General features: G+C 43.8%; 1 protein-coding gene across 7 annotated transcripts in view; it reads right to left on the bottom strand.

The window, feature by feature from the left end:
- The window catches only part of SORBS1 (sorbin and SH3 domain containing 1), a gene marked incomplete at its 5' end in the record, with an annotated part of 89818 nt that overhangs the window by 7559 nt on the left and 57790 nt on the right, over positions 1 to 24469 (bottom strand). For 4 of the 7 annotated variants that reach the window (XM_084265586.1, XM_084265589.1, XM_084265587.1 and 1 more), the window contains 12 exons: positions 3227 to 3343; positions 4540 to 5262; positions 7191 to 7385; positions 8438 to 8563; positions 8671 to 8785; positions 9152 to 9198; positions 10899 to 11066; positions 12635 to 12720; positions 16559 to 16734; positions 19603 to 19652; positions 20981 to 21082; positions 21664 to 21729. In XM_084265586.1, the coding sequence (XP_084121712.1) occupies positions 3227 to 3343; positions 4540 to 5262; positions 7191 to 7385; positions 8438 to 8563; positions 8671 to 8785; positions 9152 to 9198; positions 10899 to 11066; positions 12635 to 12720; positions 16559 to 16734; positions 19603 to 19652; positions 20981 to 21082; positions 21664 to 21729 (1971 nt within the window). Of the gene's footprint in view, positions 1 to 3226; positions 3344 to 4539; positions 5263 to 7190; positions 7386 to 8437; positions 8564 to 8670; positions 8786 to 9151; positions 9199 to 10898; positions 11067 to 12634; positions 12721 to 13447; positions 14969 to 16558; positions 16735 to 19602; positions 19653 to 20980; positions 21083 to 21663; positions 21730 to 22237; positions 22253 to 24469 lie in introns of all 7 variants that reach the window. The other 3 variants (XM_084265588.1, XM_084265591.1, XM_084265585.1) reach the window with 2 other exon arrangements.

The following is a 24469-nucleotide window of genomic DNA, read 5'->3' as shown; positions in this document are numbered from 1 at the left end:
AGCGTGAAGCACAGCTCCAAAACACAGAGGTTCCCCCAAAACACTGAGTCAGCCATGCTACTGCTGGAGATAAACTGAGGGCACTGAAGTGACCAAGTGTTTGCAACCCATGAGGACAACTCAGTTCCTACCTCTCAGTCACACTGCGCTTCATTAAGACGAAGTGCACAAACATCAGCAGGTTCTTAAGTGTCTATGTACCATGTTGACAGGTTATACAAATATGCTGTACAGTCAGTCATGAAGCACAGCTGGGCACTGTTTCCAGCTCATATAGAGTTTGAGGATGGATCTAATGAGCACCACAGGTTTGTAGGAATACTAGGAAAAGGTTCTATGTTAAGAGCCTAGAAAAGCCCTGAGGTAGGTTTATACTGCTAGGAAGAAAGATGCTGGGGTTACTCAACAGTGCTCCCCCTGTTCCTGGCCCATTCAAGCATCATCAGAGTGTCTATCCTATACATCGCAGCCCTTGCTTACGTGTCTTCTTCCATCCCTTTCTGGTGGAAGTTAAAGGAGTACATAAGCAAAAAGAAAACTAAGCAGAAGAGACTAACAGACAGACAAGACAGACAGACAAGTTTGTATCGCCTCAGAGAAAGGCACACATCAGCAGCAATGCTCCCACATGTGAATGGAGAACCATGAGCAGGGAGGACTCTCCAGCCCAGCTGACAATAAAAAGGAAACTTCTGTGCACACCAAGTGCTAGCTCTGGCAGAAGTGAGGGGAAAGCTGACCAAAGAGGACACTAAAAAGGCCACAGTGTGGAGCAGCCTGACCTAAAGGCTGTCAAAGTCAACAAAAAGACTCCCTAGCCCCTGAATCAGAAGTCGAAGGCTGAAAAATGCATCTCCCATGGGAGCAGGTGCCTGTGACTGCTGCAGGCTGCACAGCTCTGGCTTGGACAAAAAAGCCATCACGAACCTGCGGAGCAGCAGAAAGCTACTGGGGGGGAATGAAAGCTTACCTTGGAGATGGTGCTAAGTAATAGACATGTTAAGCAAGCATAGCTGGTCCATGCTGGGGAACATGGGAGCAGAGCATCATGCTCATATGCTCTCTAATCTACTAGCACACAGTGGGTGGTATTACCCACCACTCTGCCCAAGTGGTTTTGTACATGTAGAAAGGAGCCGACGGCACTCCTCCCCTCCACCCCTGTCATCCCTCACATTGATGGGTGATGCAAGGATGCTTGTCCAGCCACTCCTGCCCTCCCTACCCCATGAACGCAGTCTGGCTCTGGGCCTGAAGCTGTTGCATGGTTCACACTCTCACTAGCACTGCTGCTGTCACATTGTGCTCACAGGTTCTCAGAGTAAAACAGGAGTTAAACCAGAAAATTTCTCAGGGTCCCCTAAAATAAATAAATAAATTTGATAGATTACATTATTACTTAATATAATCTATCAAATTTGTTTTAATATTTTTTACTGGAATATTGAAACAAATTATCTATTCAGTTATAATTAAAATATCTTTCACATGCTGTGGGCTCATTTTTTTTTACTTTCTAGTTTGGACTGAGAAACTAAACAAAAGGGAACAACTTCAGAATAGCTAGAAGAGCCATTGACCTTTATACTATCACTTAACAGAACAGGCAAAACCACAGTCCTTATCCTGGCCCTGTACCCAAGGGGCCTTAAACCTGCGAATCAATCCTGGGTCAGAATTTTATATCAGGGGAAGTTCTCTATGAGAACTAAAGTTCAAAATGGTAAAATATTTCAAACTCCAGGGATGGACAGTAATGGAAACAAAAGTCAAATGCAACGTCTCATTTCCATGTCTATTAACTGCTTTTCTCATTAGATAAAGGTCGATGAAGAGATGACAGATTTTTGACAAGGCCCCCAGGGAATTACCTGTCGCTTTGCTTAAGCCTGCAGCTTCTGTGTGGGTCAGGCAGATAATGAGATGTCATTTGCACACATAAATACTGCTCCTGCTCCCTACACAACTGTAGACCCAGAGCTGGAAAGGAGGTCAAGACTGTTGATAATGTCACACACAGTTTTAACTTGACACCGGCAATGCTTTGATTGTCAAGGCATATAAAATACACATTTTGGCTTGACTGTGACTGCAAAGAAAGGCCACAGGGTCCTATTACAGCCAGGTGCATCACCCAAAATAGAACTGCGTGCTAGCCAGCACTCAGGAGAAACATCTTCCCCTAAATGTGGCTCTTTGCTCCTGTTCCTTTGAATCACATACATCCAGCAGAAACACCAGCAGGACCAAACAGATCAGAGGTCAGGAGAAAAGCCAACACAGAAAACTTCTGGAGATTTTTAACAAGAAACAGAATGTGTATCCTGTTGGACTCAAGTATTGAGACTGAAAGGGAAGCAGGTGGTTGTTCAGTAAAAAGCTGTGCAAGCTCATGATCAGAAGGTATCCCTTCCCACACAAGCAACCTACTTATTCACTGATCAGGCTACAGATTGCTTCCCCAATAGCCATCACTACAAACTCAGCCCAGTTTTTACTAATTTCTAACTTTCTGTTTCAAATATTGCCACCTTGTGGAAGCTGCCTGGAAGAACCGATGAGACACTAGCAGCTGCAAGTGCTCATTCCCGGATCCCGAAGCCAGTTGGTGCAGGGGTCAAGTTGTTTGTGTTGCACAGACCCCACTGCATCCCTCTTTAAAGATGTTAGTAGCTCTCAGCAACAGAGCTGAGAACCTCCAAATCTCACCCGAGAAGGCCGGAGCAGGCCCCTGACACTGTGGATCCGGAGCTGTGTAATGCCTTGCCCCTGGCCTTGCCCCTGGCTCTGAGACACTCAAAGCCTGAATCTTGATCTCAGGCATTTAAACAAAATCCGAACCAAAGTATCTCACACTACATCGTTCCTGCTAACAAGGCCATCAATACTGCCTTATGATGTAGGAAGTCAAAGTCAAAACTAAGTGAGCCCTGGGTTAATCCTGTGGAGGAACAGAAAATCAGATCCTCAGCTGGTGCAAACTTGCAGAACCCAGACTTGCACTAAGTGGATTTGCACCAGCTGAAGTTTTTGCCCATACCTGCCCTTCTGCACAGCCTGGAAGTAATCTTAAGTGATTTTAAACAAAAATAAAATGTGAATTAAATGACAGGGGAAGTATCTTACCTGTGGAATCAATGAACGGCTAAACAAGCATATGACAAAACAATGGCATGTCATGGAAACAACACTAAGTAATGGAAGAGTAATCAGCAAAGATGATTACCTGTGGCTTATTGACTCTGCGTGTAAGTCTGGGAGGTGGCTGTGTTGTGACAGTAGAGGAAGAGAGGGCATAGGAAGAGAGAGGAGCAGATGAAGAGAATGCTTTTGAGTCTGCAGTCTTGCGAAGAAAAGAAAAGTTCATCAGCTTGGCACACACTCTCTTATCACAATCACTGCTAGTGATAAGAGTATCTGCTATCCAGTAAATTTGATGCACACACAGCAAACATAACTCCATGCAAGGGCAAGTGCAGTTTCCAAGCTGGCTTGTCTGAGCTGACCACCTCATTCTCTTTTAAGCATGCAAGTTAAGCCTGTAAAAATGCTACTAAAAATATATCCAGATGGTAAACAGCACAGCCTTTATACAGCTTCCAATGCACTTCTGGTTATGAGTCAAGCAGAAATCAAGCAGTATGTCAGAAGATTTCCCAGTGTGCAATGTATCATTTTAGAAACATCGGTATTTAATGTTGGCAGATGGGATATGTCATGAAGGCTACCACAGTGCATCCAAGACAGTATTGGCAATGCTATGGGCTTTGAACTCTCCAAACTTACACTCTTATACAACGCTGCACGGGGATGCTGTAATGTATTTTGGCTGGCTATAGCCCACAATGAACACCAAGTCATCTGAGAGCTGCAAAACAAGGCAGATCTCCTATACCAAGACTGGGGGCTGAAGGCATGTTGTAGAAGATACTGGAGGGTTCCTCTATGCTCCCTCTCATTCTAACATACAGTTACACATAAATAAAAACTCTTGGGGAAAATTATCAACAGGTCCAGTTCTCATTTGTGGCTAGACCCTTCACATTACTCGGGAAATGGAAAGGTAATAAATCCCACTCATTGCATAGATAACTATCGAGTCTCCCTGACTTAGTCATGCACATCCCACAGGATGGCCAAAGATGATCCATTGCACACTGGAAAATCTCTGGATAAGGAGGAATTGCCTGTATTCTACACAGTGAGGGGCATGAGGCCTGTGTGATATTTTCATCTGACATATCACGTAATAGCCACAGTCTGGGACAACCACCTCATTACACATGACCAACTGAGTCAGTCCTGTGTTATTATCTATTCTAAAACAATTTTCACTGCACTGCTCTTGGGCCACCTTCTAAAACTTTTTGATCTGCTATCCAGTGAGTGCAACTGGGAACCCCTGGGACAAGGTCTGAGGATCATCAAAAGGACATACTGTAGCCACTGGCTCTGCCTAGTCAGGAGAGCAAGACAAACCCCAACACACCAGTTAAAATCAGGGATTCAGAGCAGCACACACACATGCAGGAGAAGTACCTTCTTTTCCCCGCTTTGAAACTTTCCCAGATCACCTTTCCTCACGTCTCTTTTCTCTGTTTTACCTCCCTGCACAATAGCCATTAGCTCCTGACACAACTGGTTGTCCTCATAGGAACCCACAGGTCTCCTTTCTGGGCTCACACGCATGTCTAGCTGAGATGGCTTCAGGCAGCGCTCAACAGAGATCTTGGGAACAGCATGAGCACCCTGCTCGGGGTTGCTGCTGCCCTCTCTAGTCTTTTGGAGCCAGGCTTGGCTGCCAGTGGTGTCACGCTGCTCTGTGAGGATGCTTTCGGGGCTCCCCACTGCCCGGCGAGGGGAGTAGCTGATGCTGGGAGAAGGGGAGCCAACAAACTTCTCTTCACTTTGCGGAGTGGCCTGATAGAAACTGTGAGCAGAGGACTGAGGTCTGGATGAGTAAGAGGGCAATGGGGATTTAATGGACTGGGGAGTTGAGGAGCCAGAGAGATGAGAAGGGTGGAAGCTAACCGAGGGGGAAGGGCTGGCTGCAGCAGAAGGCGAGAGATAGTCAGTGTGAGAGAGGGAGGCTTCAGGTGGAGGAGGCAATGGAGGAGTTATGGCAGGAGGGGTGCTAGGAGACACTCCCACGGTCAGAGCAATCCACTCAGATGTGACCGCCTGCACCTCTGGAGATAAGGTGCGGCGTGCGAAAGGCAAAGGCGGAGGAGTTGGTGTGTGGAGCAGCTCAGAGCTGGGAGACTTCAAGGAGACAAAAGCAGGAGAGAAAAAGAAAGAAATGAACAACAACCAAAAATAATAAAGAAAAATACAAAATGACTGGGCAAAAGTAAAACGAGAGAGTGAGTGTGGAGAGGAGCAGATCTGTGACCAAGCATGGTGCATAGGTTTTCCATGGACAGGTGCAGTTTGCTGAAGAACATGCTGTCCACAGCTACTCCAACCACAGAGTCCAGTCTGAATCTGTGCTGCTAATACCCTTCTCCAGCCTTTGCCAATATCCTAGGCACAGAACATCTCATGAAAGACCTTAGACTTCATACCATATGCCCTCAGTCCCTCAGCAGCTAAAGCCACCATCCATGATGGCAGCATGCAGCACCTGACTGGCCTGGCAGTAATGTTGGAGCCCCAGCAACTCATACGCTGGACCCAGCCAGAATTTGCTGCTGCAATGAATTTTGACTTTATCCAACTCTGGTATAACCAATGCCTGCTCCTCAAGGAGCATTGCTGAAGCTGGGGAGGAGAAAGAGATCAAAAAGGCCAGCAGTGGCTATTTGCTCTTTAGGTGATGAAAGTCGGTCCTATGTTTATAAAGGCAGGACACACAACCAAGGTCTGCCCTTAGTTAATGCCACCAGCAATGCCAGTGAGATCAGTTATATTAGCACTGATCAGAGTGTGTCCTAGTTCTCTGCCAAGTTAGACAAAATAGTAAGGGAGAGAATTGATTTACCAGGGCAGGAACCAAAAGAATGGCAAAGGAAAACAAAAAAGGGAGGATACAATCTCTTCCATCAAAGAGAGAAGCTTGCAGAGAGCTGGTGGCAGACAGGCCACAGCTATGCGGAGACTTGAAAAGCTCAGAAAAGCAGGAAAGCTCAGATGAAGTCCACTTTGTCAAGGAACCCCAAACAAGCAACAAGCCTTTCTCTTTACACTGTGGCTAAAGATAAAATCACTCCTTTTAGAGAAGGTCCAGATGGACACCAGGCATGAGCCATGGCAGTCTTTCCCATCTGTCCTGTACCATATATCCCCTCCTCCCGCTCCCAGTTCTCCACTTTTGTTCCTTGCAGTCTTAACCTCAGAAGGACCTTGCTTCAGTCTCACGGGTGAGAAGGGGACGCACCAGAACCTTATGGCTGCGACCCAGACACACGCTTACCTTCAAAAGCATGAGTATTTGCAGTATGAGAGCAAAACAAAGGGATTTAGAGACTCATTGCCTACCCAATACATATTCCACAGCAAACATTCTTGGGATCCCCATAGAACTGCCTGTAGCCATTCTGATTTCTGGATTGAACTGCAGTATGGTTTATAGTGCAACTAATAAACACAGAAGATCCCAGACTGGCCTGCCCTTAAAGCCTGAGTTCAATTAGTACCAATTTCAAACAATACAGGCCACTATCTAAATCCTATCTCACAAAAGCTTGATCCTGAGCTGGAACGTTTAAGAGCAAGTACACTTGATTCAAGCTGCCTGGTATCAACGTAACAACTCCTACAGACTACAACAGTCTGCAACGCCTTTTTTAAAAGTTTTAAGAAAAAATTCACTCCTCACCGTGGAGGTCTGTAAAGTGTAAACACGCACTCAGGAGGAGCTGGGTCACCAATTCATGCCACACCTGGCAGTGAAATTTATTCAGACAGCTGTAAACTGTAGCCCTTTCAACCTGGCCTGAATTCAAGGCACAGATCAGAGACGAGACGAGAAGCTGAGTCTCCAAATCCCCAAATGACACCTTCATTAACCTTTCTGGTAAATGAAACATCACCTTTCCCGCAGTTGCAGCATACTGCAGGGAGCACGTGGCTTTTACTGCACAGAACACTAGCCTGAGCTACAGCTTTTTTCAGCTATTGCTCTTGCACAGCAATGGCAACATCCCTCTGTTCTGCAAGGTGTTGTAACTGGCTGCATCAAGTCCAAATACCTGTGGTGAAGCCGTCATACTGCGGTTAGGGGAGAGGGACATTGGTGGGTCAGGATAGTCGATGGCATTCTTGACCACTGGCCGTTTGAGCACCTCCACGTAAGTGACAGGGAAGATGCCTTGGCGATTGGTGCCGGAGATTCTTCCTTCATACCAATTCTCGTCCACTCGTCGAATCAACGTGATCCTTTCACCCTGTGGGAAGGAACAGTAATGCAGTCTTGACTTTAACATATTTCATCATTCCAAAGCAGATGGCGTTTTTAATCTTTCTGCAGCTGACTTAAAACAATCAGTGGCTCTAAGCCTCCCCCATTTTCCAGTTATGCGGTCCTAACCATGACCTCTGGCTGGGAATTGTATTTGTCAGTTCAGAGAAGGAGAAAATGCAGATTTTTCTGGTGCTGAATTGGGCTGTCTGAAGACTCAGTTGTACTCACTTTATATTTTCAGGACCTGACTTGCTAAACCATTAAAAAAATGGAAACCATCAGTTTTAGGCTGACCACAAGACTGTCAAGGATCTGAGGTGTACAGGGAGTATGCACAGGTCTGCAGTTTAAACCAAGTCTCTCTATACTCTTTCCTGTTTTGCTGACAAATTAAGCGACTTCCAGATCTTTAATATAAACTGCAAGCCCCACCTTTATGTATAATTAAAAGACAGATATAACCTGAGCATCAACACAGAAAACTGACAGAGATGGGGAAATGCTGCTATTTCATCTAAATACAGCTGATTTAGCTCTGACCAGTCATTACACAACCTGTTCCTACCCCTTCACTCTGCAGTTGGAGCTAGTCAGTCACTTCAGTACCTCAGAACCTCACTTGCCTGTGCTCAATGATTTGGCTTGTAGGAAAAAGGAAGGTGAACCCAGTCTCCTCCTTTTCTGTATCACCATTTTCACATGACTGTGAGCATTTCCACTGAGGCCATCTCAGAATGGAGCTGTGTCACCAAATATCTAATTTGCTTTGCAGAGCCAGGCTCTTGTGTTTAAAGTATCTTCTCAGCTAGCCCTAAGGAGGCAGTTTGGCACTTCCTGATTCATCCTGCCTGCAACACGCTCGCTGCAATGCACTACATAATTACTATGAAGTAAAAATATAGGTGATAAGAAGGTATCCTTCCTGAATAAGAATTTCATTTTACTGAAGCTTTCACTTGGAAATTGCAGGTTACTAGTGTTCAAAATCTTCAGCATTTGTCTGGATTCAATTCCTAAGCACAACAAAAGTTCTACCTTTCTGAAGGACATTTCCACTTGGGTATCCCCATTGAAGTTGAATTTGGCAATAGCATCTCCATATTCCAATACTTGCAGTGGTGATGGCTTTTTGGGCTGAGCTTTCTCAGCTGGAGGGAGGAGCTAGAATGAACAAATTGAACCAAATGAATCACATACAAAAAGCTCATACACTGGTCACTGGCAGAAAGGGAGTGGGCAAAGAGAACCCCTGCAAGGAAAGCAGCTACCTCTATGTACGATCGTGGGAAGATGCCAACTCTGCCATGGTGTTCACCTTCATACCAGTTCTGGTCAATCTGCTTGTAAATGTAAACAATATCTCCTTTTTGCAGAGGAAGCTCCCTGTTAACAACAAAAGCACTCTATCAGAACTTCACCAGAGAACAGACATGTTCTTTTTCTGTCCAGCAATCCCGAGGTACCAAGGTCTGCATCAGCCCTGTTGATAGAAATCATGATCCACCCAAAGTAAAAGCTACCAAAAAGTTTACCCCAAAAATCACATGTGATACAGATGCACTTTTCCTAAAGGTTCTTTACAGGTTGTAATTTGCAAGATTCATACTACTTTTCCCCACCTTACTATGGACACATTGATCTGAGTTGCTGGAAAGACACTCTGAAAACATGAATCCAATTGAATGACACGTAAGCGCTGCATCCTAGGGGAAAAGGCAGAAGAACACTCCAGTAACAAGCTGTACTCACTTCAGTGTCTGCGCTTTAAAGTCAAACTTGGCTCTAGCAGGTCTCATCTAGAGATCAAAAAAAGATCAACACAGTAAAAAAATAATTAGTTTTTCCAATCTTCTGAGGAAAAGCAGCCAAACTCTTCTATAGCTAACATTAGTCTGGGGATGAAAATGAATGCAGGTATTTTGCTGTAAGCTTGTGCGCAACTGATACTACAGTCCAAATATGCTGTGTGGCTGTCTCCCACCAGGGCAAAAAGCCACTTCTGATACAATAGTAATTAAGAACTCTACAGGAAAGGGAACAGCAGTAAACTTTTAAATGTGACAGCACTGTTGAATGAGGACATGTAGCAATAGAACAAGGTTACGTTTTTAAACTAGAAATGGGGAGATTTAGGTTGGATATTAGGAAAAAATTCTTCAATATGAGGGTGGTAGATCACTGGAACAGGTTGCCTGTAGATGTAGTGGAGGCCCCATCCCTGAAGATGGCTTGATGGGGCTCTGAGCAACCTGATCTAGTGAAGATGTCCCTGCTTACTGCAGGGGGGTCGGACTAGATGACCTCTAAAGGTCCCTTCCAACCTTATGCATTCTATGATTTTATGATTCTATGAAATCTGCTTCAGTAACTACAGTTACTGGGCCTCTGGGACTAAATTTCCTTTGACAAGGAAAGCAAAATTTACTAGCTGGACAAAACCCAGTAGGATTATATATGATGTGGTTATTACTATTACCTGACCCTGCTGAATCCTGCAAAGTGACCCATGTACTCTGTATAAATTGGTAGGAAAGAGACAAAGGTGAGGAGGAAATATGAATAAATTAGGAACATGCTTAAAAATGTCTTCAGTGGCTACAAAGCCAAAGAGGACGATGAGAGCAGGCCTAGGTTTTAAAGCTTGATTTACCTGTCTGATTTTCTAATGGTGACAAAATATTTAGACAATTTTAAAGTAATTTTGGTAATAGAGCGTAACATAAGAAGTGGTCACATTCATATGGCACCAGAGCATTTGAAACTATGCAAACAAAGGGTAGACAAATGCACTCCATCCACATGGTGACCACCTCGCCAACCGCTGGGGTACAGTGCCTCTGGGGAAACACAGCTGCTGTCCAGAGCCCCAGCAGCAATCCTTAAGGCAGCAAAAGGCATCCAGCTAGGACACCTGGACTAGCATCCAGCCCTCAGGAAAAGTGCCTTGGGCTGATGGGAAAACCATCTGCCTCCTCCTTTGTGCCTTTCAGAAAGACCAACCAGGTTTTACGACGTGAAACATGCCGAGACTTTTTCCAGTTGTTTCTAAAGGACATTAAGCATCTTTTAAGAGGAGAAGACACAATTTATTTCTAAAAAAAAATAAATCAGACAGTCACATGGCCAGGATCAACAAGACATGAAGTTTCTAAGCGTAAGGCACAGACAAGAAGACAATGTAGCAATATGATGCAAAAGATGTGGAATGCCTTTGATTCACTAAAAGTAGCTGATATTTAAAGGCATGCATCACAGGTGTGCACCAGCAATTCTCAGCAGGCATGCTTTAACATATGCAGCTTGGTATAGAGATATCCATTAATTCACCAGGCACAAGAGTCAAAGCAGATCTAAATGAAGCCAGAATGGGAAAGGGGAAGGTGGAAAAAAAACAACCCGACATTCTCTGAAGAGCTAATGTCGGCCTAAAGCACAACATTGTGAGAGGCAAATATTGCTTTGGGTCAAGCAGCAGACTGAGGTAACTAAAACAGACCTCTGACCCAGATTTCCTCTTTGCTGTATCGTCTACATTTAGAAGGTCCCCAAATCGCTCATTAGTGATAAACTGATGGTGCGTTGGAATAACCCCTGTGTGCCTTCTAGCTGCAATATCAGCTTCTTCTTGCTCACGTTTAAGCCGTCTCTGGTCCTCTAAAAGTTTCTGCCATAAAATTGCATAAAATGGGCAGTAAATATCTAGTTAAGGGCATTCAAAAGCTGCCATAAATGTGACAAAATAAAATTTCTGACGTCCCAGCAAATAACTGGGATTTTACAGTTCAACACAAAATACTGATTCTACTAATGACACAATACCAGTTTGTTTTGCAAGCACAGAAAGTACATCATCATTATGGCATAACTGAAACCCAGATCATACAGAGGATCTGATCCACAGCTGATAGAAGTCAATGAGGCGTGTTTCTAAGTTTTGGCCAGGTCCTGAGAGCTTCTAAGAAGATTGCTGATAATGCAGAGAGTTGATCCAAACCCTCTTCAGGCAACAGGGAGTAACTCTCATTGACTTCCAACAGATCTGAATCAGCCCCACAGAAAAGTTCTGAGGCATCAAACTCCCCTGAGCTTTGCAAGGAGCTTGGGAGAGTGCCTAACCATCCGGCTGGTAACATGTTCTACGATACTTCCTTTGGGCTCATATAATACACTTCATAAAACAAAGTAAATAAAACTCAAAGAATTGGTTTGGACTTCTGATGTCTCTGGCACACTAATGGAAATGTGCATTCCTGAGTAGCTGGGTAGAAAGATTTTTCCACCTTTTGGGGCTTACTGCAGTCTGAAGAGTTCAGCTCTGTACTGACACATTTGAAGCTGACAGGTCTTACTGAATTCAGAGTTTTGCTCTTAAATGAGCTTTTGTTATGGATTTTAGAAGTGCGGGGGGAGTAAAAATATATTTTCACATGGGAATTAAGAGCAGGTTTTACTATATCTCAAAGAACACACAAACATTATTTGAACTCAGAAAGGTAACAGTAAAAAATATAACTTTTTCTTTTCCCCCAGGCAGTGAAAATTAACAGCTTCCTGGAAAGCAATCACTTTATGAGCTTTTTTAACTCAGCTCAAATACAGTTACTGCTGAAAAGTCTATGTGGCTTTCCTATTATTTTGGGTTGTCCCAGTGTTGTCCAGCCATTTCAAAAAGGACTGCTAGATTCTGTTATCAACAATCTGAGACACCATAAAGAATTCTAGTTTGCACTCGGGGGAAGCTTCACACTTTCTGATAGCTTAAAATGTATCACATTTGTCATTCAAAATCTGAGGATCCCCACATGAAAAATATTGTTCTCACCAGTTTGACTTAACACCTACTCAAGTGGCTTGCTTGGAGAACAATAAAACTTTAATTCACTTATAGAACAACCATTTCATCCTTATCTGCAAGCACTGGGATGTTGTACCACATTTCCCATTACATCTTCCATCCTTTTTACATTCTTTAAAGGCCCCATAAATCATTCTGTGCAACTGCTAAGAACTAACAGGTTCATTTTAAATAAAAGCTAAACTGGACTATGCATTATACACTAACTCAATGGTAGAGGTAGTATGAAAGTCAAAACATACTAGTTCCAGCTCGTTGCTTTAACTTCCAATATACATAGCCACAGACATACAAGTTGTCCTTATATAATACTAAATGCTGTATTTCTTGTATGTGGAGCTCCTACAACCATTATTAGGCCCTGAAGGAGAGATTACCTGTTTATCATCATGCCGTCTGCGGATAATTTCTTCTGGAGTTTCCATGTAATCAACTGGTGCAAAATGCCTTGGTGATTCTGAATCTACTTCAAAACAACATAAGGAAGTTAAAACACACATTGATTTATCTAGCATAACCAGAAAGGAAAAAAATAAATATTTTTTAAAAATTTGTTTCCATTCTGACAGTACAGATTCTCAACTGCCATTGACCAAATTGTCAATCAGATGTTGATAATTTATCCATTTTCATTTTTTTCCCTTTTGGGCTGCAGTTGTGAACAAAGATCCAAAAACAGGAAGAAAGTAATGTAATGAAAGAGTAAAGACATAGAAGGACTTTGTGAAGAGAAGATTCACTGCCATCAAAGTATGATTTGGCATTATACTGTTGAGAAAAGTTTAATATACACACACACACACCGCACACACACACAACTAGACCTTGAGAAACTGCTCCTTAAAGCAAATCATCTGGGTTTGTTTTATATTCCCATGTGTGCAAATGATACAGGACTAGAAATATCTCATGTTGAGATTCTTGCATCCCCGGAGTTGCTTGAGAGACAAACTGAACCGGATGTGATTAGAAAGGCAGTGGAAATCGTTTCTCAGAAGTGCAGCTGTTAACAAGTCCTGAACAAAAATGCTCAGCAAGACACGCAAAGGACGATAGACACACTAGAGGGAAAAAAACAGAGTTGGGAAGGAAAAGGTAGGGAGCAAAAAATGCAAGGGTTGAGGAAGGGGAGGAGAAAGGAAAGCAAGGGGACAGATGAGGGGACACTGGTAAAGAACACAAAAAGCCACCTCCTAGGTACGTCCCAAGTTCACTTTGCGGGTTGTTGTTTGTGTCCAGGCTGTGACAGAGGGCATATGGAACAGGGTTCCCATTGTTTAAGGAGTCAGGAGTGTCAGCCCGGCCCATGAAGCTATCTTGACTAGATCCCATGGTGGGGAAGTAGCTAAGCCTCTCCACAATGTCAAAGGAAGACAGGCGCCTGGGGGCTAGAGGCCTGCTTCTGGAGCACAGTTGGTGCTGGGAGTGGTGACTCTTGTCTCCTACGCTCCCCTGAAGCTGTGTGGGGTCATCTGGGTTCTCAGAGCTGGGCACTGCCGGGCTTCCCAAGCAGTCTGGGGGTGGAGTCCTGCAGGACTTGTGTTGGAAGGGCTTTTTCAATCGGAAGGGAAGTGGGCTCATTAGGTAGACGTTTCTGGGGAGCATATGTCTGTCCCCATAGACATCTCCTTTGAAATCAGGGTTCCTGGAAGCCTGCTGCTGCTCATGCCTTCGGATGGTAGTGAACCTGGTGTAGGAAGCTGGGCATGCGCCTTTGCATCTGTTGATTTTATGCTTCTGAGGCCCATTGAGGTTGCTGCTGCTGCTGCCACTGTCGTTGGATGCATTTGAAAGCAGATCTATCTCATCCATGCAAGCTGAAAGCGTGTCCATAGGGATGGCATCACTAACATCTGAAGCAGTGTCTTCCACGTTGCTGCAGGAGTGGGAGGATTTATCTGCCAAGCTGGTTGCATCCTTGTCTTCTTGCTGTGCTTTTGGCAAATCCAGAAGGAACTCTGCAGAGTAGGCAGAACTCAGACAAGTTTTTGGCTGGAGAGAAGTGGTGAATTTGTTTTGTCCAGTGGAAAAGTCAAGCGAGGGCATTGACCGGGATCTCTGGATCAGTTGCTCAAAGGCACTGATACGGGAGGAAACGGTGTGTTTGGGGATCTGCTCTGAATCCTCTCGACTAAGGCTGTGCTCCATCTTGTCCTTTGCTTCGCTCTCAAACTGAGATGCCATATCTCTCACGCTGCAGGAGGAGACTGTGCCCAAATGGATCCTGGATCGGTTGATCTGGTGCATGTCTTTATACAGCATTGTAAACTCCATCCCACTCTTCCTGGAGGCAGGGAACAGGTAGCCTTTTCTAGAGTTGGTGCCATACTCCTGAAGGCTCATGGTACTGCCGGATTTGATGGCATACTCCTCCTTCGACTTCATCAACATGTTTTCTATGCTTTCCCCTATATCTATCATGAAAGCTTTTTTATTATCAAACAAGGCAATAGAGCTACGAAGGTTTTCGCAGCTTTGAGCTTTCTCATGAGACAGCAAGATACCCTTCTTGTCCTGCACAAGAGCAGCTGGAGCTGCCAGTTTGGGTTTGAATTTAGAAGGGAGGATTTCAGTAATGCAGGCTTTTGCAGCTGATAAGGGCTTCTTATGTTTACATGCGTGACCTAACATACCGGTATGACTAGCGTTAAAGGTTCGGCTATTAACTGAAGAGGGTGCAGTCATATGAGCATTCCCACCTTTACGATCCACTGGTAAGCATGCAGAATAAAATAAATACAACCTGTTAGCTTAAGTGCTAGAAAGCTATCAAGAAAGGAAAGAGAACATGCTTGGATTTCATAAAATGCACTTTAAAGAAACAAAGCTCCAAAACATAAAGAAAAGCGTGAAGAAACTGCACAACAAGCTGCGCTTACAGGAGTAGGGGAAGTGTTGCTAACGTTTCTAAAATGGGAGGCTTGGATAGAAGCAGATCTTGAGCACTTTGAAGGTATCATCCTAAAAAGTGCTGAGCTGCTGAGCATTATCAGCTTCCAGGGAAGCTGTGGCACCATGGAAAAATGTGGCTGAACTCTGGGCAGGATCAGGGTGTCAGTAAGAATGCACAGGCACTAGCATTGCAAAAACGGCTTAATACCAAGCCTGTAATCACACCTACTATGGTCTCACCACAGTGCTTGCCAAACAGTTTATTCCTGTGAGGGAGAAGACAATTGCCAGCTGACTGGGCTAGTACAAGCAGGCCACATCAACTCGCCTTGCCCAAGAGCTGCCTGCTTAGAGATTCCCCATACTAGGAATAAGCTGAGTGTGCTTCAGACAACGTGGCTGGCCATGTTTGCTTTACAAATCAAAGAGTCAGATCAGGACATCTTTTTGTTTTTTTTTTTAAGTCAGATGCAGTCTGCGTTCAGCTTAGACTGTTTCCTATTTGAATTTAAATTCAAATGTCAAAATAACCATTCAGGTTCAATTTCAGTTTGGGGAACATTTTAACTGTTTGAACAGATTTTTTTTGTTCAGATCCAGTTTGACTCCCTGCCCTACAGGCCTGACATAAGGCTGAAAAACAGCTGGAAGTCAGAGACAGAGCAAGACCTTTTTGGTACTATTTTTAGGGAAAGCAGCTCAGAAACCAAATGCATTCCTTCCCCAGTCCTCTCCCCAAACCATTTTTAGGTTGAAGTTGGCAGAGAGATACATTCCCCAGTACAGCTCCCTAATGGGATTCAGGCTCTTCCTTGTCCTGATCTTCTAGAGACTCCACAATGCGGGAGGAATGGGGAGGAGACACAGTGGTGTCTGCTGCCTTTCTGTCTCAGAGCCTGCAGGGCATTGCTGCTTCACAGTGTCCCATGCATTCATTCTCTGCACACCCCTTGCAGGCAGGAGGCTGTGGAGCACGGGGTGCCAGCTACACCAGGGTAGCCAGGTCAGCAGATGTGGTGTGGCCTGCTGAGATACTGCAGCAGAGAGAGCAGAAAAGGCAGGGAAGGGCTCTAGCAGGGCAAGGCAGTAGGAACAGATGGATAGCAAGGCCAGCCTGAGCAGCCTCAATTGAGAATATGAAGGTGTGGGGTGTGGCTGAGGTGCTGAATGGAGGGAGCTGGTCCCTGTCTGGAAGAGGAACCTGGATCAGATAAAAGGGTTGTGAAAAATATTGGCCAGTGTGGGCTGGGATTAAAAACAAGGGAAAGTGGGGATGACAAAGACGAAGGACCCAGGGAACCTCAACTGACTTGAATAGAACTCTAAACCCTGCAGCAATTTGCCCCATATCACATGGCTTTTGACAGTCTGTGCAAAATGGAGAAGAGGTTAGTGCCTTGACCACCTACCTTTTGTGGAAGCAGAGCTAGAAGGTCGCTTGAGGCCACTCAGCCCCTGGAACGGGATATCTCCACCTTCCAGCACACTCTTGTAAATCTGCCTTTCATTCTCCAAGCCAGCGGGGTCCCCCAGTGCTGGTTCTGACTCCCTCTTCACTGCATGGTAGTTAGGTGAATATGTGGAGCTAGGAAACAAATAAAAAGGGTGAGACACACCAGTGGGCCACTTCTGTTTGCTGAGAGCTTCATACAAAGTAAGAGAAAACCACACTTGTGAACCCAGAATAAACTGTACAAAGAACTGGTGGTGAACAAAGAGGTTATGAATACACCACGATAATGTTCTAGGTCTGGCATTACCATAGCATTCTACATCTGAGGAAACTCTCCCAGCTCAGTCCCCCAGAAAACAGGTGACAGGAAAACACTCCTTTCTTTTACAGATGAGACAGTCACAGAGCAGATGCATGATTTCTTTGTGGACACAAAGAAATTTGTTGGTTAGCTGGAAGTAGCACAAAGATCTTCCAGCTTCCAGTCCTCTCACCATAAACACCAGGCATGCCTGTCCCCTACTTACAAAGCACAGCTGCCCAAGAGTTCACCTCAACCAGTTCAGCCTCCCAGTTAACACTATAATGGTTCAAGAGTCCAAGAGCAATTCCTCAAGCCTATCAGTGAGGGACCTTGCAGAGAAGCAATAGTTCAAGACTATAGACACTATTGCTTTAAATGCCAAAGAAATTCACAGATGCTCACAGTTCTGCTCAGTTACAGGGAATCCTGGACTAAAGGTCCACCATGATTACATATAAATAAAATGCTGTTAAAATTAGTATAAATTTAATTCCTTACACCTTTAAAGACTGGACATTTATAATAAATCCCTTTCCTCAGCCATGAATCTAAACACAAGTATGCCCTCACATCTGATTTCAAGATTTCACTGTTTCCTCTTTAAAAAAGAAAGCTGACAATGCCATGGTATAAATGGCCTTTCCAGGTACAAAAGACAATTGGGTAGACAATGTCTTCCTAAAAGCTAAGCTCATCTGATACTAGTTCTTGTGCTCATCCAGGCTCTTCAGAATAAGATGCAGTCTCACACAAAGCTATTCTGGGGCCAAAGCATGACTGCTGGAAAGTTTGAACAAATAAAAACCCAGAGCATTTGCCAACTTATGGAAACATTTTAAAAGCTGTTTTACATCCTGATATCCAGGAGTGATTCAAGTTTATATGAGTGTGGAAATGCTTGTGGTTACAGCCGCTTGTTGTGCATAAATCTGTACATGCATCTGTTTATTTTGGATAGATGCTGTACTTATGGGGTAAAGAGAAAGCTTTCAAACACATCAGAGGACCGGCTATGGAGGAGGAATTACACAATGTCTGGATCACAAAGAAGATTTAGTTTCCGGACAAGGAATATCAGGTCATATGTCGACCCATAAATTATTTTCCAGTGTAAAAGCTCATGAAAAGCACCACAAAAGAGAACGGGAACACTGTCACATTTTCAACCTAGAAAATGCTCTGTTTAGACCCATGACTACAGAGCTGTTGTGTTTTACTCGGGTAATCCCAGTTGCTTCTCTTTGTCAGATTCCTAAGGAAGCATTGCCAGTTGCTGCAGGCAATAATGACTGCTCTAAGGATCCTCATCTGGGAGGTAAAAGCATTTTATCTTTTAGCACAGGGTTACAATAATCCTCCTTCGAGAACACACCTGGAGGAGAGAGAGGAGGCATTTGGCAGAGTCCTTTTACTGTTTGCTCCTTTATTTAGGGGCCAGCAAGCAGTCTGCAAGATCAGAATCAGGTGAACAGAGGGAAGAGCAACACTGAAACAAAGGCAATAAAATTCCAGGTATCTTTCTCCCTGCTCTGTAAAGGCAGGGATAAACGTGTGACTCCCACTGAGTTTTGCTGATGTGTCCTGTTCCCAGCCTACCCAGGCTGCTTGCCCTCCACTGGCTCAGACGCTGGCACTCCTGCATGCTTTGGGTGGCCTCAGAAAGGGCACAGACAGCTCTGCTGTGGGCAGAAACCTTACCAGTCTTTGGCAAACACAAGCTATCTGCGCTAATCTCTGAGGTTCCCATTTATTGTATTGTTCTCTCCCTAGCAAAATGAGTCAGTCATAGGAGCAACCAACAAAATACAGCAGTGTGTGAGAATGAACACAGACAGGAGGCGAGTGAGAGGTCTTCTGTGCTTCTTGTCAGTAAGGCAGCTCCAGAGCGGTGGGGAATACATGTGATATTAATGGGTGTCTGGAGAAGAACATGCCTTTCCCTAACAGACCATCCACACAGAGGGGATTACTGTGCCCATGGACAATGGTAAGCATTCAGTCCAATTATAAGGAGCAGGAGATTTGCAGCAGGAGCTGGGTCCACGGCTCAAATAACTCAGCAAGTCTCAAGGAACTCAGGACAGCTCAACATCTTGCTCTGGACGTTTTTGGTATGTTCTTTTTTCATAAAAAACCAGCCCCATGTACAACTCATTTAGACAGAGTTCCTTACATATTCCTCTGGAAAAGCTGCGCCACATGAGATCTTTGAGAAATATGGTTACTGCTCCCTTCCTAGAAGCTGGAAAATTATTGCCTTCCATCAACAGCACCCTTTTGATCTGCTGCACGTAACAGAGGATATCACAGGAGCCAATCCATCACACTTGTTACAGGAACAAATGTTGTTTACACAATAAAGTTACTTGCATGAAGTTACTGTCAATCTGTAAACTTCATCAAAATGGAGTTAAAGGTCTGTTTGTTTGTTTTTTCAAATCACTGCCTAGTGCAAGCAGCAGTTCTTACCAGGACAATGCAATCATTCATGTAATCATTTCAAAATTCATTCAAGATCCAAGAGCAGATACTGTACCTGGACTCATCTAAAGCATGTGTGTAATTCTCATGTTACACGCATTTGTCTATATCCATCACCAAAAAATAAAGCCAACACACTTCCAACGCCCAAAACCCTCTCGTCTATATGCCCTCAGATTGTAAGGGAGACATCAAAAAGCAATCGGAAAACTTACTAGGAAGAATGGTCTGTAGAAGTTTCCAGAGGAGTAGCACCTGCTGTATTCTGCAAAAGCCCAAACAAAGGAGTCATTGATACACACTTACACATGAAGAGAAAGAAAAAGTCTTGCTTCAGTAATTTTCCATCTATTCCTTGAATATTAGCCTTTAGGAGACATTGAGGTTTAAGTCTAAATGCAATTTAAGCTGTCAATGTCTTTGCAGAAAAGCGACAATTTTCCCGAGTTCCTTCAGGGCAGTGACAGGTTTTTAGCACAGCCGATTTCGCAGCAGAGCCTATTCTTTTGTCTGCAAATGAGTCATTGTGAATAAAGCCAAAAGCAAGAAGAGATAACCAGCTGGGCCATGACCAGGAGACACATGCTCATAATTATTTCCCCAAGCTTTTTCCCCAACCGGTCACTGCCCGCCTTTGCTTTAAAGGTATATTACATTTCTGCAGCACAATACATTCCTCAGCGTTCAAAAAAAAAGAAAAAAGAAAAAAGCACTAACAAGAAAAAGCAACGATTCAGTTCAGTTTCCTTACTTAAGAGAAGCAATGCCAGCTGCACATGTTCAATAGCAAAAGCCAGTTCTTATCCGCTTGCTTTAAATCCATCTATCGCTTCCTCGTCATTTAAAAACCCAACGGCAATTTTAGAATAAATGCTCTATTTAGAGTCCCCTCATCTACCTCAGTATTCCTACGTAAGAAGAATAAGGAAACCTTGGGTTTGAAAAAGCAGCTTTTAGAAGTCCTGGTGAAATGCCGCAGCTTCGAAAAAATCAACAACAGGAAAATAACGGAAAAAACGGCGTTACCAAATGAATCTATCATGTCAGGGTTCAGGTCCTGCAGACCCTCGAAACAGCAGCAGCAGCTGACCTGCCCTAGAAGGCCATGGCAAGGTGCAGCGTAAGGAAGATTGTGTAAAATCTCTTGGGAATATCCAAATCTTGGGTCGACACGAGCTCCTAGCAGAGAGCAGGGCTTGTATGAAGGGAGGGTAGATGGCAACACGCTTGAAAGGCACGAGATGATGACGTGACGCCAACCAAGAATTTTAAGCTGATTGCTGCTGCCTATTCATGTGAAAAACAGAGAGGGGTTTTTGCAGACACTGAACTCAAAACCCTAAAGGGGGACGGGAATGGGGGGCAGCTGAAAGGGAACGGAGAGAGAGGAAATCACTGTATCTGAAATGGATTTCAAGCCGGATTCTCAGCATCACATTCTATTATTTCTGACAGCGACACAGCAAGCCATGCAGTCGGAACGGTCAGAACCATTATTTACCCCAACCTCATTTAATAATCATCCAGCAGTGAATAGATTAGAGCAGGGAGTTTGGAAACAGGGATTGGCAGCATGAAAAGAATAGGAAATACCTTCTGTGGCTTTTTATGTGGCGCTTTATAAAGCTTCTCCATTTTTTCTAAATCTGCCTCTAACTCAGTCTGGTAGAGGTAGAGGTCTTTTTCTAGATCAGTCTGGTTAAAGAAGGAGAAGAAGAATGGGAAAATAATGCTTAGGGTTAGGGAAAACCAAAGGAATGTTAATTTTGAAAAAAAAAAAAAAGGTGAGCCTTTTTAATCGAAAAAAGACAAAGATGGTATGGACAATACACAGAAATTCACTAGTAATTAATCACGTTTCAATCATTACAGAGGAAATTGTTTTAGGCATTTAACATTCAAAATTAAGAGATGCACAGGCCTGCTTGAATCTAATTCTACAAACCATAAAGTTATAAAACCCACCTGTAAAAAAAAAAAAAGATACTGTAACAGTATGCAATATGCTGTTAGTATAATTATCATTGCAAGTCAGGATAGCAAAACCACCACTCTAAATTATGGATAATTACGCTTTAAGAATTGTTTATTAAATCAATTTACTAGCTACTTAATTGTTAGGCTAATGAGCTCAAGCCCAATTAAAAAAAATCAGTCACAAGCACACAAAACCCAAGCAATGCTACAAAACAGAAAATAAAAAAAAAAGAAGAAAACCACATACACACATACATACTGCTAGATGCTGTAGTACAACATACGTGAGACACAGTTACCTTTCTATCCTCTCTAGTAAGGATAGAGCAATCTCCAGGAGTATAATCCCAAATCTTTTTTGGAGGCTGATGGAAAGCAGAGGAAGGAAATGAGGAAATGAAGATAAGGAAAGACATCACAGAGAATATGGAAACTGGATTAGAACAGAGGGGGAATACAATAGGGGATTTGCATCAACACTGAAAAGAAATTAAAAAAAAACCCAACAAACCACAACAGAGAAAGAGAGATAGAAAGAGGGGATAAATCCACTATAGCACAAATATCAGGAGATCATGGGAGGCAAAAGGGAGCACACATGCAGTCTGGGAAGGGCTCTTATCAGTAGTGTTTGAGGGAATTTTTATTTTTGCAAGGTGCTCTAACAGATTTTGGAGTCTCTAGAGGGAGCCCATAGCTGGTGGTTAAAGCATTCTTAACACAAAACCAAAATAAAATGTGGGAAAAAAACACACAGTCATAAAAAGCATTTGTTTCGCTCATTCTTCTTTTCAAAAGGAAAGGGTAAAACAAGGGCCTTTGATAAGGAAAAGGGAGAATCTTTCCCACCCCCACCAGACTATGAATACATACCATGTAAACAAATGGCTGAATTTCCAGTGGTGGCATTGTGGGGCAATGAGAATGCAGAGTTATTTTTTATTTCACTATTTTGGGGGTTGTTTATGGGGGGGTTATGGTGGAGACCATGGGACACAGGGAAGTTTGTGAACTAGTTAAAATCCATCCTATAGGTGAAGGCACCAATTTCAAAATAGGATTTTTATGTTTGGATGCACATGTAAACGTCAGGGAGGATTATTCAAAGTGAAGGACCTTTGTGCTGACACTCCTATCCAAATAATGCCATGCTCATTTCACCAGATATGCACCTCTCACTGATAGGCTCAAAGAGACTTTATTCTTCATGAAATCAGAATAGGTGTGCTCCATGTCCAAACAAAAATAACCTCTGTTGGCTAGCAAGCTTGGCATCATCCTAAGTGTCCGTACTGACTTCTGTGACCAGCTTAAGCGCTTCTGAGTCACTGATAGGGAATCTCTGAGTGTCAGTCTATCAAAGCCACACCACTTGGGTCTTGGTTCAAATTCCTCTCAAGACTGCCAGCATATGTAGTTGGAATCAGTCCCACTTTACATTAACACAGACACTGTGTGGATGCAAACACTAAACACTTATTTCTTATCCATCAGATCACCAGCTGCAAAGGGGTAGATGGTGTTACACGGATTTGGAGGGAGGAAGGGGAGGGAAGGAGGTAATGTGGCATATGCCCCTTCTTCCAGCCCCCTGCTTCTCCTTTTATAGCAAGGAGTTTATTGTCTCAGGAAGGGCTGGGAGAAAGTCCCCACATGCGTGTGTTCTTCACACATTCAATCACAGTGGAAGACAATTGAGCTCTAGATTGACTAAAAGTCAAGTTTTGTGGATGATCTCCATGGACCTGAGGAGTCATGGGCCAGGAGGAAAGAGGCACAGTCTCGACAGCACACTAAAAAAGCATCTGTGCTGTAGAGACCGATCTACCTGTCTGCAGGGCATGGACCCATTCACAGAGCTGCCCAGAAATGCAGCTGGGATGCTGGTCCAGCAAAATGTCACTTCAGCCACCCTAGGAAGCACATGTGCATTCCTCAATGGGGAAAGCCCCATCTTGGGTCACTGTGGTGTCTTTGGAGAGCAACACCCACAGGCTCACAAGAATCCTGTACTCCCTTTTACCAAGGGTGCCTCCTGCCCACATCACAGAGTTGCAAATGAAGTAAAAAATCTAAGGGAAATCATGCCTGTAGAAGAAGCTGAAAAAAGGCTGGGACAAACAGAGACTTTTTGAAAATCCCAGGCACTAGCAAACATCAGTCACTAGCTTAGTCTCTAGTTGGTCACGAAAATCTGGTCCTCTCATGGCCAGTGATTAAAGCTACAAAGAGCATGCTCTTTTTGCTGTAGTGATGAAGCTCAGAGGGAGCTTTGCTAGCTATAAGAGTCTGAGACGGCATCCTTGATTCAAGCGACTGATGCCAAAGTTCTATGTACCACGTACCAGATGTGGGGCTGGCACAGCTGATCAGGGAGCACTGCTGCACAGCTTTCAAGCTGTGGCATGTTGACATGGGATACCTTTTCAAGGCAAGCTGTAAGAAAAGCAGCCCCTAACAGCAGTGACCTGAGCAAGGCGAGGAACCTGTTACCAGAACAGATGCTCGATTGCTGGTATAGTCTTTTCTGAAGTAAGGCCAAGGCTGCATGCCTAAAAGCACTAAGAGCACAAATGTACACTTCTAAGGAACAGATATACTCTCACTCCTAGAACTGCCCAAGGGCATAAATGTTCTCCTTTCTCTGACATGTTTTCCATTACTTTACACTAATTCAAAGGATCACTGAGGTGGCAAACCTTAGTTTGTTGCAAGAGCATATATTAAATGGCAGCAAAGAGAAGTGGGTTTCTTCTAACTTCGTGGAAATCTTAAACCATAACAACTTGTGAAGGGTTAAATCCTTATACTGACATCACTTAAAAACCTCAGTGAGGTGGGATTTACCTGACTTCTTCTGCCTAAAAGTTAGGGGGTCTCATGTCAAACACTGTTGAAGCTCCTTCTTTAGTTTAGAATGGAAGATCCACAGCTATAAAACGGCTATATTTTCTATGACAGATTGGACTACCCAGCAATTGTGCGTGTTTGATTTGCAGCAAAACTTACACTATTTCTATGATGTGATCAGACTGGGCATCCAACCTCAGGCAGCTAGTCTGTGCAGAGGAGTTTTGTCACTTCTCTGAGACCAAAGACTAGATT

The sequence above is a fragment of the Gallinula chloropus genome (genome assembly GCF_964237585.1).
Source record: "Gallinula chloropus genome assembly, chromosome: 5".
In the NCBI taxonomy this organism is placed as follows: domain Eukaryota; kingdom Metazoa; phylum Chordata; class Aves; order Gruiformes; family Rallidae; genus Gallinula; species Gallinula chloropus.
Note: the sequence above shows the minus strand (reverse complement) of the source record. Positions and strands in the feature narration are given on the sequence as shown.